Source organism: Haliaeetus albicilla, chromosome W (genome assembly GCF_947461875.1).
Source record: "Haliaeetus albicilla chromosome W, bHalAlb1.1, whole genome shotgun sequence".
In the NCBI taxonomy this organism is placed as follows: domain Eukaryota; kingdom Metazoa; phylum Chordata; class Aves; order Accipitriformes; family Accipitridae; genus Haliaeetus; species Haliaeetus albicilla.
In genome coordinates this window covers 4,843,764-4,856,840 of record NC_091515.1, presented here as the reverse complement: position 1 = coordinate 4,856,840, position 13,077 = coordinate 4,843,764, and the positions used below count along the sequence as shown (strand labels likewise).

At 47.6% G+C, this 13,077-nt stretch overlaps 1 protein-coding gene across 1 annotated transcript; it reads left to right on the top strand.

Annotated features, from left to right (window-relative positions):
- Positions 1–754: 754 nt before the first annotated feature.
- Positions 755–12,810, top strand: SIGLEC15 (sialic acid binding Ig like lectin 15). Its single transcript, XM_069775370.1, has 5 exons — positions 755–1,873; positions 4,607–4,990; positions 7,098–7,457; positions 8,484–8,514; positions 9,876–12,810. The coding sequence occupies exons 1-5, from the start codon at positions 1,822–1,824 to the stop codon at positions 9,970–9,972; spliced, it is 924 nt and encodes a 307-aa protein (XP_069631471.1). The 5' UTR covers positions 755–1,821; the 3' UTR covers positions 9,973–12,810.
- Positions 12,811–13,077: the final 267 nt, after the last annotated feature.

The following is a 13,077-nucleotide window of genomic DNA, read 5'->3' as shown; positions in this document are numbered from 1 at the left end:
TTTATGCTTCACTGTAACAACATGTTTTTGGCATAGATTTCACTTTAATCTTTTACCTCAATCCATTGAGCCCCACTGTGCCATGAGTGGTGAAAAGATAGTCACAACACCAAAAAGTTTATATCACAAATAGATAAAATCAAACAGTATATGGAGGAAAATGAGGATGGTGCACAGAACAAGCACATAACGCAGATGGGACAAGGATACAGGTCTCTTGTTCACTGTTCCACCACCCATACCCTCAGGTTTCTCTGCTGACAATGGCACATATTACTCTTTACAGCTACTAAGGACAGTTTGCAGAGTAGTTACAGCACTGGGTCCTGATCCTCCTGCTTGAGGAGGACACGCATAGGGACTGAGCAGGGCTCTAAGTCATTAGTTGAAATAATACCACCTTCTGCTGAGTAGCAACAGGTCCGAGCCACCGTAAATAACAGCTAGGTACTCTCAAAGCCTCCTCCAAAAAGTCTGGGAAAAGAAAAATCCCTCCCTTCACAGACACTCTAACTTTGATCAGAACAGAGAAAGGGTTCAGAAAGCAACAAACACACTTAATACTACCAAATCTCCAAGTCCCTCTTCTAGGAGCTTTTGCACAACAAGTTAAGAAAGGAACATACGTGGAGAGTTTAAGAAGAGGTGAGGAGCAAAGGGGAACCCTGCTATCTCTGCTGGAAGAAGGCGCTGGCTCTTGGCACAGCAAAAGCGGCAGCAGAGACTCAGCAGCATCTTCTAATATCGGGTCTGGGAGGTCTCCAGCGGCTGAACACCCACCGTTGCCTACAGCGGGAATCGTGTGGGTGCTGCTGTCCCCGTCCCCAAAGAGGAGGGAGGCAGCGGGACCCTACAGCAAGCGTAGCTGCCGAAATGGGAAGAGGGAGTCGGACATCAGCCCTCCCTCCGGTCCGAAGCAAAAGCAGCGAACCTCAAGCTAAGACCTGATGGGGAATACACGCACCAAGGTTAAACTTAAGACTGTCATGGGATCGCCGTATGGGAGGTGATGTGGAGGGGAGCACAGTCAGCTCTCCACAAGCCCTGAGCTCCGCAGATTAGCAAACCGCACAGAAAGCTTGCTAAAGCTAAACCCAGAAGGAAAGAGCGAGCGTTTGCGCAAGGATTCTGGGCAAAAGCTGGAGCTCGGCTGATGTCAAACGCAGGTTAACGACAAGGAGGAGAACAACTCGCGACTCATCAGGGTCACGGGAGTCCGGACAGAGCAGGGTACCAGCGGACACCAGAGCGCTCTTCCACCGCTGAACCTTGGCACAAGTGCTCAGATTATTTCCAAAGAGGAAGGGTTTGGTTTGGGTTTTTGGTTTTTTTAACACCTAGGGATGACAACAACCTGTGAGCATAAGGGGTAAAAGCACAGTCAGCTTGCAGGCTCCAGGTTCAGGAGAAAGAACTGCCTCAAGCCAAGAGAGCAAGGGTCTTGTTTACCACCTCCTTAAACAGATTGTAAGGATTTCCCCCAGACTGGTGAGTTGGTAGCACTTGAAAGCCGTCCCCTCTTGCCCCATCACACACACGGAGTGGGTGTTTGCAGCCTCAGTCTGCAGTCCCCTTCCTTTAGCTGGAAAATGGTAATACTCCGATTCCCTCTGGTGTATTTTTCACATGACTGACCACAAAACTATTAATATCTGAATCCAGAGCTGGTTCAGCTTGACAACTCATTCCCTCCAGGGAGAGGAAAACCACAACTTCTTCCAACCCTGGAAAAAACATTTTGTGACTGCAAGACCAGCAGCTCAGATGTAAGAGAGACGGTTCTGGTTTGCCGATACACCTCAGCGGAGAACGTCAACCAGCATGAGAGAGTTCGGCTTGTTTCTTCTGTGCCTCCTTCGCATCTCCAGAAAGGGTGAGTTCTGAGCTTGCTACGAATCCCTGTCTGATCAGGGCTTTTCTCTGTGCTCTGGTCAAAGTAGCCCGGGACTTGCCTGGTATAATAAACTCTCCAAGAATTACACCATCCCTTGCATTGCTTAAAAGGATCCTGAAATTCCAGGTGCATGTGAGAATACTGGAAAAACTCAAAGGTTTGACTCTGCAGTTGTCAGAGAGGTCTTTGGTTGGGTTTGGTGGTTTGTTGGGGGTTTTTTGTTGGGTTTTTTTTTTTTTCTTTTTTAACCTGTGTAAGGAATTCATCTAACTTTTCCTGTGCATTTTCAGTTGGATGCAGCATTTCCATCACCACCCAGAAATGCTATTTCACATTCCTAGGAGTTATTATGCAACAAACACAATTTGCTCCAGTTCCACTGAGCACTTAAACTCATGTTTATCTTCAAGTATGCACTTAAGTTCCATTAAACTCAATGGGATTTACTTAGATATACTGTCAAACTGTTTGCTAAAGCAAGGCTAGTGTCTGTGGTGGTCTCCAGCTCTCGGTCTTGTTGTCTTCATGATCTTTCCATTGACAACCAACAGGTCCACTGACCTGACAACTGCTTTGGGGAGTTACCTCATGTAAGGTGTGTAGGCTATTTACCTATGACCTTCCCTGTTTCTTGTGAAAGCTTTAATTCCAGGAACAAATGGGAGGCTGGATATTAGCAGGAGAGGAAGCCACGGAAGACCTACCATGCTGAAGCTTTAAGGTTAAATTATACACAAGATGCTGACAACTCTCTCCACTCATAACCTAGGCAAACTGTGTTTCCATAGAAATGGGTGGAGCTGGTAACATTAGAAGCACTTATTTTTAACATTATTTCTCATGTGGAGGGCACGGGGATGTTTATGTGCTAAAAAGAATGTTATTTGCTTAAGATTAGGAAAAAAAAATGCAAACCAAAAAGGTGGCAGAGAAAAGCAAATCATACTCAAAAGCACATGATCTGCAGTTCTCCAAAAGTAAGGGTCACAGTGACATGCTGTAAAATAACCAAAATAACATGAAATAAACTAGAAAGCAATAGCATTTTCTGTTTTCACTGCCAGGTCCTTGTGCTCAAAGTCCACGAGCTTCCTAGAGGTCCTGTGGCCGCATAGCCTTGTATATTAGATTACCCAGGCTGCAAAAGGTATTCGTATCATTATAATGAATGACAAGGCAGCCTGACTTCAAATCTCGGTAATCAAAATACTGGCTTGGCACTGACTCCAGATAAATAACTTAATGGCAGGGAACCGGTCCTACGTTGGCCTTTGTCCATTGTGCAGCGCACAATAGATTAACACAAGCTGCACCGCCACTGAGGTATCCGTCAAATATTATGGAGAACAGATATATGAACAAGCAACAAATCTTATCTTAGAGCTTACACGAGTAACCCAACAGCTGAATACCTGCAGACCACAGTGAAGCCAGCTAGACCAGGAATGGATGACAATTACCTACAGGATGCCTTTACATTTTTTGCAGTTTTTCTCAGCTATTGAGGGGAAAGCGTTGATTTAATGAAGCCATCAAGTGAGTTTCATAAGACAGGAACATAGCCACAGACATTCCTGAAGCCACAATCTGCTGCTACAGCTGTTGCAATTAGCAAGACAGTGAATAGATACACATAGCTATATGGAAAGCATTGCTTAGCAGGTGCTGTTTGTTGATGCTGTTGGTTCCTGGGGAAGAGGAATGGATGAGACATTGAATTTTCCCTATATATTTCAAAGGTAGGGAGCGTCCATTCAGGTGAAGGCTGTTTTCATCACTGGACAAAAATGATCAGACTGGCTCTGATGGCAGCAAGGTTCAGCTCCCCAGACCGCGCTAGGATTTACTGTGACCTAATTTGGCCAAGACAGCAAAATCCCAACCAACGTTTGTGACATCCTAGCTGGAAAACTCAGGATTTCCCTTTCTGGGATGCCAGGACAAGGCCTGTCTGGGAAGATCCTGGCAGCCAGAGTCTGTGCAGTGATGCTCTGCTAACAGGGAGATGCTTTCTGTACTGCCAAGTCCTGTCCTACGGCAGGAGCTGATACAGAGAACTTGCCTTTTCTCACCAGCCTGTGTAAAATGATCTTCAAGTCTTTGTTCAGATCCTGTCACAGCTTAGGAGTAAGATGCTACTTTGTGATGATCGCAGCATTGATCATTAGAAACATCAGCTGTTATTCCCTTCCCCAGGGGTAATGCAACCAAGTGATCAGCGTAACAAATACTGCAACGTAGGAGTGTGTGTGTGCATGCACTCAAACTCAGTGCCTAAAGCCACCAGATTTCTCAATACATGTAAAACTTTTATTTTTAGTGGGGTTTTTTTGTTGGTTTTTTTTTTTAAAGAAAAAAGTAAGCTGTTCCTCCAAGTACATAAATGTCCATTAACTGCAAAAGACTGTTACACAACTTCAGGAGCTATTGTTCACTCGACAAACAAGAGGCCTGCTTAGGAATTAAATCACTTTCAACATGAGCTAGTCAGTCCCCGGAGCTCTGGTGCAGACCGGTACCAAATCCAGCCACAGTAACTGGGCTGCACAATCATCTGCAAGTCCTCAGCAAGAACATCGAGCAGCACAGGGCCCACCACGAGAACGCAGCATCCGTTTTGTGACCAACAACGGAGCAGATTCAGGAAGGATGCCCAATTTACCTCTTAAACACTCCGGATAACTCAGTGTCGATATCTCTTTTTGCTTCTAGGTGTGCAGTCCAATGGCTGGTCTGTTCATGTTCCATCTGACGTTACTGGTGAGCTTGGGAAGATGGTTATCCTGCCCTGTACTTTCACGCACCCCTACAAAACATTTGACCGGACCCTCACGGCCATTTGGAGGATCAAGGAACCTTACAATGGCACGATAGTTTTCAAGTGCATTAGCCAGAGCACCAGCGAGCTCTGTAAGACTGCCATCAGCTACAAAAACAAATACAAACTGCTTGGCAACCCCCGGCACAAGGACCTTTCCATCAGGATTGACAATCTGACCTGGAGCGACAGCGAGAGATACTTCTGTCGGGTGGAGTTGTCCGGAGATATCCACGACAAGTATGAAAGCAGGAATGGGATAAAGCTGCACTTGATTGGTAAGAGGGCATGAGAGCCAAAGCCACCCCGTAGGGAAGTGAGAGCCACAAGATGTGGAAATCAATGAGATGGTAACAGAAGTTGACCTGAGATGGTCTTCCAAAGGGTTGGCTTTTCCAGCTCTGCGGACAGTTTATAACATTTGGGCAGGGAATAATCATTGCCTTCCACAGCCTTCCAGTACAAGGCGAGGAGCACAACACGGGGAAGGGAAGAGGAACAAAACTGGTAAGGAAATAGCAAGGCTCCGGCTGCTGGGGTAAGAGCCAGCCAAATCCTGGGCATCCCACTTTGTCCCTGCAGCACAGGATCTGTGCAGGCAGCAGAGAGGCAAGCTGGGGTCAGCAGCCCATGGGGTGGGGAAAAAAGCATCCTCTTCATCAGAATCTAAACGCGAGAGCCTGGGCGCCGAGCACATGTTAGCAAATATAAGCACAAGAAGTGGGATTGGAAAGACAAGATACCTGGCACCCACGTGCCACAGGTCCAAAATCCTCTGCAGCAGGAAACATTAAGTACAAACAGCCTGAAAAACCAGCTCGTATCAACAAACGTCAAATGCTAATCCCGTGTCCCGGGGTGTGCTCACAGATCAAGGGAGCACTGAGACCCGGGAACAGCATCAGACCTTACCTGTGGGTGCAAAGCTGCCATGAGTTGGATGATTTTCCTTGCAAAGTGAAACTGCCTTACGCCTGCTGTGCACTGTGGGCGTCCAGATAGGACCAGAGGATGAGTTCGGTTACTTCTTGGGAAGTTCTGCGTAATCAAGGCTCTCCTTCACTTGGAGCAGCTCCTAAACACCCTCACACACAGCATGACCAAGGCAGGACGGCAGCAAGATCCGTCTCTCATTTGGGGAATGGACCCTGATAGTATGAATGGGAGGGATTAAATAATGCTTAAAAGGTTATTTTTTAAACACCAAACCACACAGACACATGACACACGACTAACACAGCTAGCTTTCTTATGGATCAGTCCTCCAGCCTCAAACTCCTCCTGCATTACATAGACAAGGGGGAAGACGTGCTGTAGGTGGTTGCAAGCTATATATTTGTTGTCTAGTCTGACCAAAAATTAAATCAATATTGAACTCCTGCTTTTCCTCCGTGAGGACACTCATTTAGTTCCCTTCAGTTTTCACAGTGCCTTTAGGAACCAAACACATTAAATGGGTCAACAGGCCCAAGAGGGGAGGATCGATGGGCAACACAAGCTTGGTCGTATCATCTACGCCTCCTTAGCAGACTAAACCAAAGATGACATGTTCAATACCGCATGTCTTAACATTCTGCATCCCCAAAATGATCTTTACCACTGTTCATGCAGTCACACAATCCCATATGCTACAAATCCAGGACACAAAATTAGTGGCCCTACCTTGGTATCGGTGTACTACGCCAAAGCAACCAGGAACCTACACCAGTTATTGGGTGGTCACTACAGGGTTGGAGAAATGCATCAAAAATAGGTTGTAGCAAGGAGTGTAAATGTTTCCCGACAATAATTTGCCAAACCTGGCAAGTCTCAGGCACCAAGCAAAGGGCTCGCACAAACGGATCCAGCCACAGGTGTTCTGGAGGTCAGAGACCAAAGGAACAGCCATGAGACACTTGCAGGAGAGCACCGTGGTTGCCTCATCCCTGACCATGTGCAAAAGCAGCCGGTCACCAGCTGCACCCGTGCCTACGTCGTGGACAGTACTGGGCTGCGATTCATGGTGCAACCGCAGAAAGCAGCCCTTCTTCATGGATGATTTACAGCACAGCGCCTCTGCCTTCTGCCACCGTGGAAGGTCACAACAGTTGAAGTTGACCGAAGTTCAGAAAAAATAGCATTACAGGGATAAAACACAAATAGAGTACACATCCTCGCACCCAGGCTTTGCTGGGTGAATCCCTTTGTTCCTCTATCCAACAGAGGCAGGGTGGGGAAATCAAGGGAAAGAAAGTGCCGAGAAAAAAACGAGGACAGGGAGGTTTGATCCCAGCGTTACCCTGATATAGCATGCCGAGGGTCCACCAAGACTTCGTTCCAGGTGTTTTGCGTTAGACCTGCCTTTGAAACCTGACCACTTTCCCTCCCCTGTTGTGATTTCTGCAGCTGCCCCCAGGATCATTAACATCACCGTCAGCTCCAACGGGGATCGCACCTTCCAGGCACGCTGCACTGCCGAGGGGGAACCGGCGCCCGCTCTGACCTGGACCGGACCACCCTACAGCAACATCACCTCCATCACCAGCATGAACCATCGCGTCACTAAGGAGCTCCAGTACCTGACCCACGATGGAAAATATACCTGTATTGCTGTCAACACCCATGGGAGAGCAGAAGGGGCTGTGTACTTCTATAAATTCAAAGCATCCAACAGCTCCTTCTTCCTGATCCTGATCTTTGTGCCGCTCGGAATTAAAGTGCTTATTTTACTGGTGATACTGAGCTTCACCGTTTTCTCGAGAGGAGGTACGTATTGCTGTTTCCCTTGGTAGTCTTCCTCCATCAGACTTGGTAACCAGATGGGAGAGAAAGTCAGGCAAGAGGGGTTGGGTTTGTTTGGGTTTGGGGTTTTTTTTAATGATTTCATGATTTTCCACCCTAGGAGAAGGACATTTCTAATGGGAAATCTAAGAACAAGTAAGAGGGACCTCCTGGCTGGCCGAGTCACAGCCCGCGGACAGGAGGTCTCCTTCGGGAAGGGATCTTTGAAAAGACAGAGGGAGCAGGAGTTTCCCTACCTGAGGAGAAAGGTTAATAAACTAACAGATGGGCAATTAGCAGAGAACCCACCGCCTACGCAACCAGATTTTTAATTTTTTTTTTCTTGAAGCAGACTAATTACTACCTCTTCCTCTGTAGCCCATGGGCAGGATTTACCTTCGCTGCATCCCACACAACAGTTTAATCTCCTGGGGTGGGCATCATCATTTTACAAACCGCCCCTCGTGGTCTCCCGGGCCTCGCTACCCAGGTGGTCCCCGTCATTAGTGAAATCCCACCTCCCAACCTCACCAAGGCCATGGGAGCAGGGAAAGCCCAGCTCGTAGGAGATGAAAATCAGCTCATGGGCCGAGGGATGAAGCCCCAAGAAGCCCTGAGGCCGCTGGCCCCCCTGTGCCCCCCACCCCTGCTGTGTGACAGCGTGGGCAGGAGGGGACCAGGAGGGACTCCGAGGTTCTGCCTCTCAGGCTGGACAAAATATCACATCGCCACAACTCAATCTGTAGAGACAGTCCAACGTCAACCCTTTGCAAAAGCCACCGCTTGTCTCAAAACCGTAGAAGCATCGAGGCCAACCAGGAACGCTTTGCTCCTTATATTCCAGTGCCTAATTCCCACTCCCACAACACGCCTGACAGAAGGTCTTCTCCCCAGTCGCTGGAGTGTCACAACCACACTCCAGCACAGCTCCCCGACACCTCGAGGTCAATCCTGGCTCCCCAGCTCACTCTGACCCCATTGCTAACCCACGTCTGCCTTCTCACTTCACAGGTCCCTCCTCCGCTCCATCCAGCCTGGCCCGGTAAGGATGTCTTGCCTTCTACTCAATGTTATCCAGCAACAGGGTAGAGATGGCTAAGGAGAGAAACGCAACGTGTCCTTGGTCTTGGCAACAACCTTCTGGCCTGAGAGCAGGCTCCTGGGACAAGGACAGGGTTGGGGTGATGGCCAAGCGAGCCGGTGTGAGGGACCAAGGCTTGGGCACTGCTGGGAGGAGGCTCTGGTTTGGGTACAGCTGAGAAGAGACCCCACTGGTGTGAGGACAAGGGACAGTATGTTGGAGAGACCACGGCACACGGATGCTGCGGCAGCAAAGGGCTAGCAGAAGTTTAGGTGAGCATGGTAGGAAGCCACGTTAAACTAGCAAAAGAACCACCCAACCGAGGGAACAGACCGGGATGGGGTCTGTGCCAGGCTGAGGAATGATGAACGAGAGGGGGGGAACCGTGCGACAGAAACCTTCCCCTCCCTCTGCACCCCAGTCTCTAATGGGGAAAAAAAAAAAAGGTCCACGCCAAAGCTGATGAGACCTGTCAAGTGTGGAAGAGGTAGGGAGATGCAAAATGGCCCACCTCAGAGTCAGGTCAGGTGGGGCAGGGCCCAATTCTTTGGCTGGCATCCATACCGCGCTCCCACAGTACCTTTGGCATTTCCCACTACCCAGCACAACGCCGTCCTTGGACACTCCCGACAGCTGTGGTGGCCAAGCCAGGAAGGGATGGGGGGGAAAAAAAAAAACAAAACCAAAAACCAACGAACTAAAATGCAAAAACAACCCTTAGGCTAAACCTAAAGGAGCTGTATATCTGAGGTCAGCATAATTACATCAGCCTGGGGCCGCTCCCTTCCAACCCGAGTTACCCCTATGTGATGTCTCCTTCCCTCCCCTTACCCAAGACAGATGGGCATTTCAGCAGGACAGTCAAGTGTACAGCATCAGGACACAGCCAAAGGGGCAACAGAGAATTTAACCCTACAGTTAAATTTGGAATAATTATTTTCAAAAGCATCGTTTTGCTGCTTTAACAGTGTCTAAACCATACTGCACCCTCAATTACATTTGTATAGGTACGTACATAGGTGCAAGCTTAAAAACCAAGCTCTTCCACGCCCTGCAAGAGCAGATCCTCTCAGGAGAAGTTTGTCACAACCTCCCGAGGCTCTGAGCAGCAGAACAGTTAATGCTAACGGTGTAGGAGATCATTCTGGATGCTTTAAGATGTAAAACATTAGATGCAAACACTTCAAAACTACCTGCTGCAGAAGGGAGGACCCATATTGCAGACGCTTAACTGACACTCCTTAACTACTAGCTGAAGCCACTTATAAAGTCTAGAGCAACTAGAAACGTGTCTTCACCTTATTCCCTTCTTCTACCGCCAGGTCACAGCCGCAAGACTCCACCTATGAGAATTTTGACCGCAGACACGGCAGCGGCCAGACTTTGCCGACAGAAAGAACAGCCTCCAGACGCAGTTGAGGACCTGCGCCGTCTCATCCGCACCCGCCTGCACAGTTCGAATTCCTGTCCGCTCTCTGCAAGGGTTCCTTTTCCCAGCGAACATAAGACTGACGTTGACTGATGCGCAGAAGGTCGAACAGGCCTTGCACGTGCGTGACTTCCATCCCTGCTGCTGCTTACAAGCAAGGGAAGCCCTTAAAGGGAAAACAGAAGAAAGAAAAGAGAAAACAAAGAGGGATGGAGCTGGAAGAGCAGAAGAGGATCGACACAGGATGTCAGTTCTAACCAACCTGTGTGTTTTTAGCCCTTATCAGATAGTGCTTAGCAAGCAGAGAACAGTCCACCATTTTCTCACATCTTTTTGCTTTGGTATTTTTCAAAAGTTACCTCAAAAAGCAGTTTTCACCACTCCACTTGTCAAAACACATGCAGCTTCCAAAAGCCAGCAAGTGAGCTATTTTCATGTTTCAAATACCTGCTGTGAAAAACACACTACTGGAATCTCTGCTGGTTTGGTTTTATTATTATTCCTTAAATTGCAGAAGAGTCTATTTAAGAGTTTGGAGGAAATCTTAAGTTTCAAGAGGAGCCCAAGCAAAAAGGAAAAGAGGTTTTCCAGAAGACAGTAGAGCTGAAAGCAAGACATGCAAAGTGTAGTCTGTATTGTAACTCTACTGCAGCTCCTAGTGCCCATGTGCACACACAAGCAGAATCTCAGAGCTTTTTGATAAATACGCTGTGAAAATGTTTCAATAAACCAAATGGGCTTTTTTTTTTTTAAAGAAAAAAAGCCCCCCAAAATTATTTCTAAACAGTTTCCATCTCTGTATTACATGAAAAAGGTCCTTTAAGGCCTGACTGCTCATTTCAAATTCTTCTGCAATGAAGTCGCTACTACAAAGTCTCTGGCCATCCACAGACAAGTCTCTAACCCAACTGGGAACGTGCTCCAAGACCAGGTGAATAGACCCAGCTTATGGTACAGGATGATGCAAGTCAACCTGGCGTCTTGGTCAGGCAAAGGTCCAGGAGAGGGCTGTGAAGAACGATGGGTTGGCATAGAAGAGGAGAAGAAAGAATGAAAAGCAAAGAAGCGACAAGAACCTACTTTCAGGTTTCTATCACTGGATTCAATGCTCCGTGCAATCATTCCAGTGCAGCAGCTCCAAAACTCTTCCCTTAACGATCCTGCTTCTGGTAACAACCACCACTGGCTGGAAGCCCGAGCTGCTGCTGAATTACCATCAAGCCTGTGGTCCTGCTTGCAAGCTCACCCCCAGCCTGGGAATTAGTATTTTAAAGTTCAGCTCTTCATAACATCTGTGCTGGGAAAGTAAAGCGCAAGTTTAAATGACTTGGCCAGGATAACAAGGGGGGAAAAAAAAAAAAAGGGGAAGAAAATAAATGCAAGGAAATACTTGAACCTGATCTTTTCAATCCCAGTTTAAAATCCCAGCAGTGGCAAAGCCAGGTTTAATACAAATAGAAAGAGATGCAAAGATGAAAAGGAAGTTATAGCAGACAGTGTAGTCATGGACAGGTAAGCTCAGTTTCACAGGTGTCACAGGAGGAAAGAGACATCAATAATATTAACCGGACAAACCGAATTGAATTTCTGAGCCCTTATGATTTATAGACATATATAAGAGTAATGAGAACCCATTTCTACCTTTCTAAGGGATTGAAGCTTGGCTTACAGGATTCTTCTCTTGAAAACTACTACTTTAACGCAATTAGTTTGGGTCCAAATAGAAGCATCAGACCTCGTGCCCCAAAACCACCCGGGATGCACTGAGTGTGCCCTGTTGCGTGTTGTCAGCGCCCTGCACTCGGAGCGCTGCCAGCAAACACATGCCACGAAATTGCTGCAGCAATTTAGATGCAAGGAAACTCATGGATCAGCGCTGTTTGACTTTTACCTTACTTGGTTTCCAGAGCACAGTCCACGTTAGTGCAACAAATGGGAGAACAAGGAGGTCCAGGTACAGGAACCCATCACACCCCTGGACACCAGGAAAGGGTCAGAAATGAGTTTGCCTGAATCCTGTCCCTCTCCCCAGTAAGGGACCTCTTTAACCCATCCAAACCCCTACAAGATTGAGGATGAGCCACCTGAGAGCTTACAGGTCAGCATTAACAGGTCAGCATTAGCAGGCCAGCAAACACAGGTGATGGTGTGGTGGGTGTCCACTGCAGACCACCCGCCCGGGCAGTACATAAGGAAGAAACCCCACGTTGACAGGCCCTGGTCCTCACAGGGGACTCAAACCAGTATATACTGGAGGGACAAAACACAGCACATGCCAGGAGGTTTCTAGTACTGACCTCATTTGGCCTAACAAGTGTGTTCCAGTTCCTCCCCTTTGCCCCCCACTCTCCCAGTTTATACATAATCAGGGTTTGGGAGGATTTGGCCATTGCTCTGTTGAGCACTTTAGTTTCCAGAGTAAACGATACCAACTCCCAGCACCACAGTGCCACAGCCCCTGTGGGATGCTGGAGAGGCAGCCTGCATAGGAAGCACTGTCTGCACATTTCATGCATCTTGCTGCTCAACTTCTGGTTCTCCGTTCCACTAACTTAATGCCACATTCAGCTGTTATGTTCATTTCCCTATTTGACCTTATTTTCTTAATAAATACTTAAGCTGCAAACCACAGGCAACAATTCATCCCAGTGCAACAACTGCTGTGCAAGTCAAACATTCGAAAAGCCACAGATACTCATTCTCCAACTAAACTGCATGAATTGTCCAAAAGGCACACTTTCCACTGCAATCTATAATGCTAGAAACACCACAAAACTCAGTTTTCCTTCTGAGATTGCCTGGTTCCATTTATGATGTGAACAAGAACACTGCAGTTTAGGGTAGCAGGGAGGGTAGTAGATGCTGGGAACGTGAAAGTCTTTCCAGTAAAACCAGAAGAAACAAAAAGTCAATCTGTTGGGCACCACTCGGAGAATAATCCAAGCTCTGGAGTTCACATTTGCGACAGAGAACTGCCAGTGGATCTGTTAGTTCATAAAACTGTTCCCCTGTATCTGAGGAAAGCACAGGTTCAGACTGCCACCGCTAGCATGCTCACCAAGAAGCCAGAAGATTGGTGACACGTAGAGCAAAAG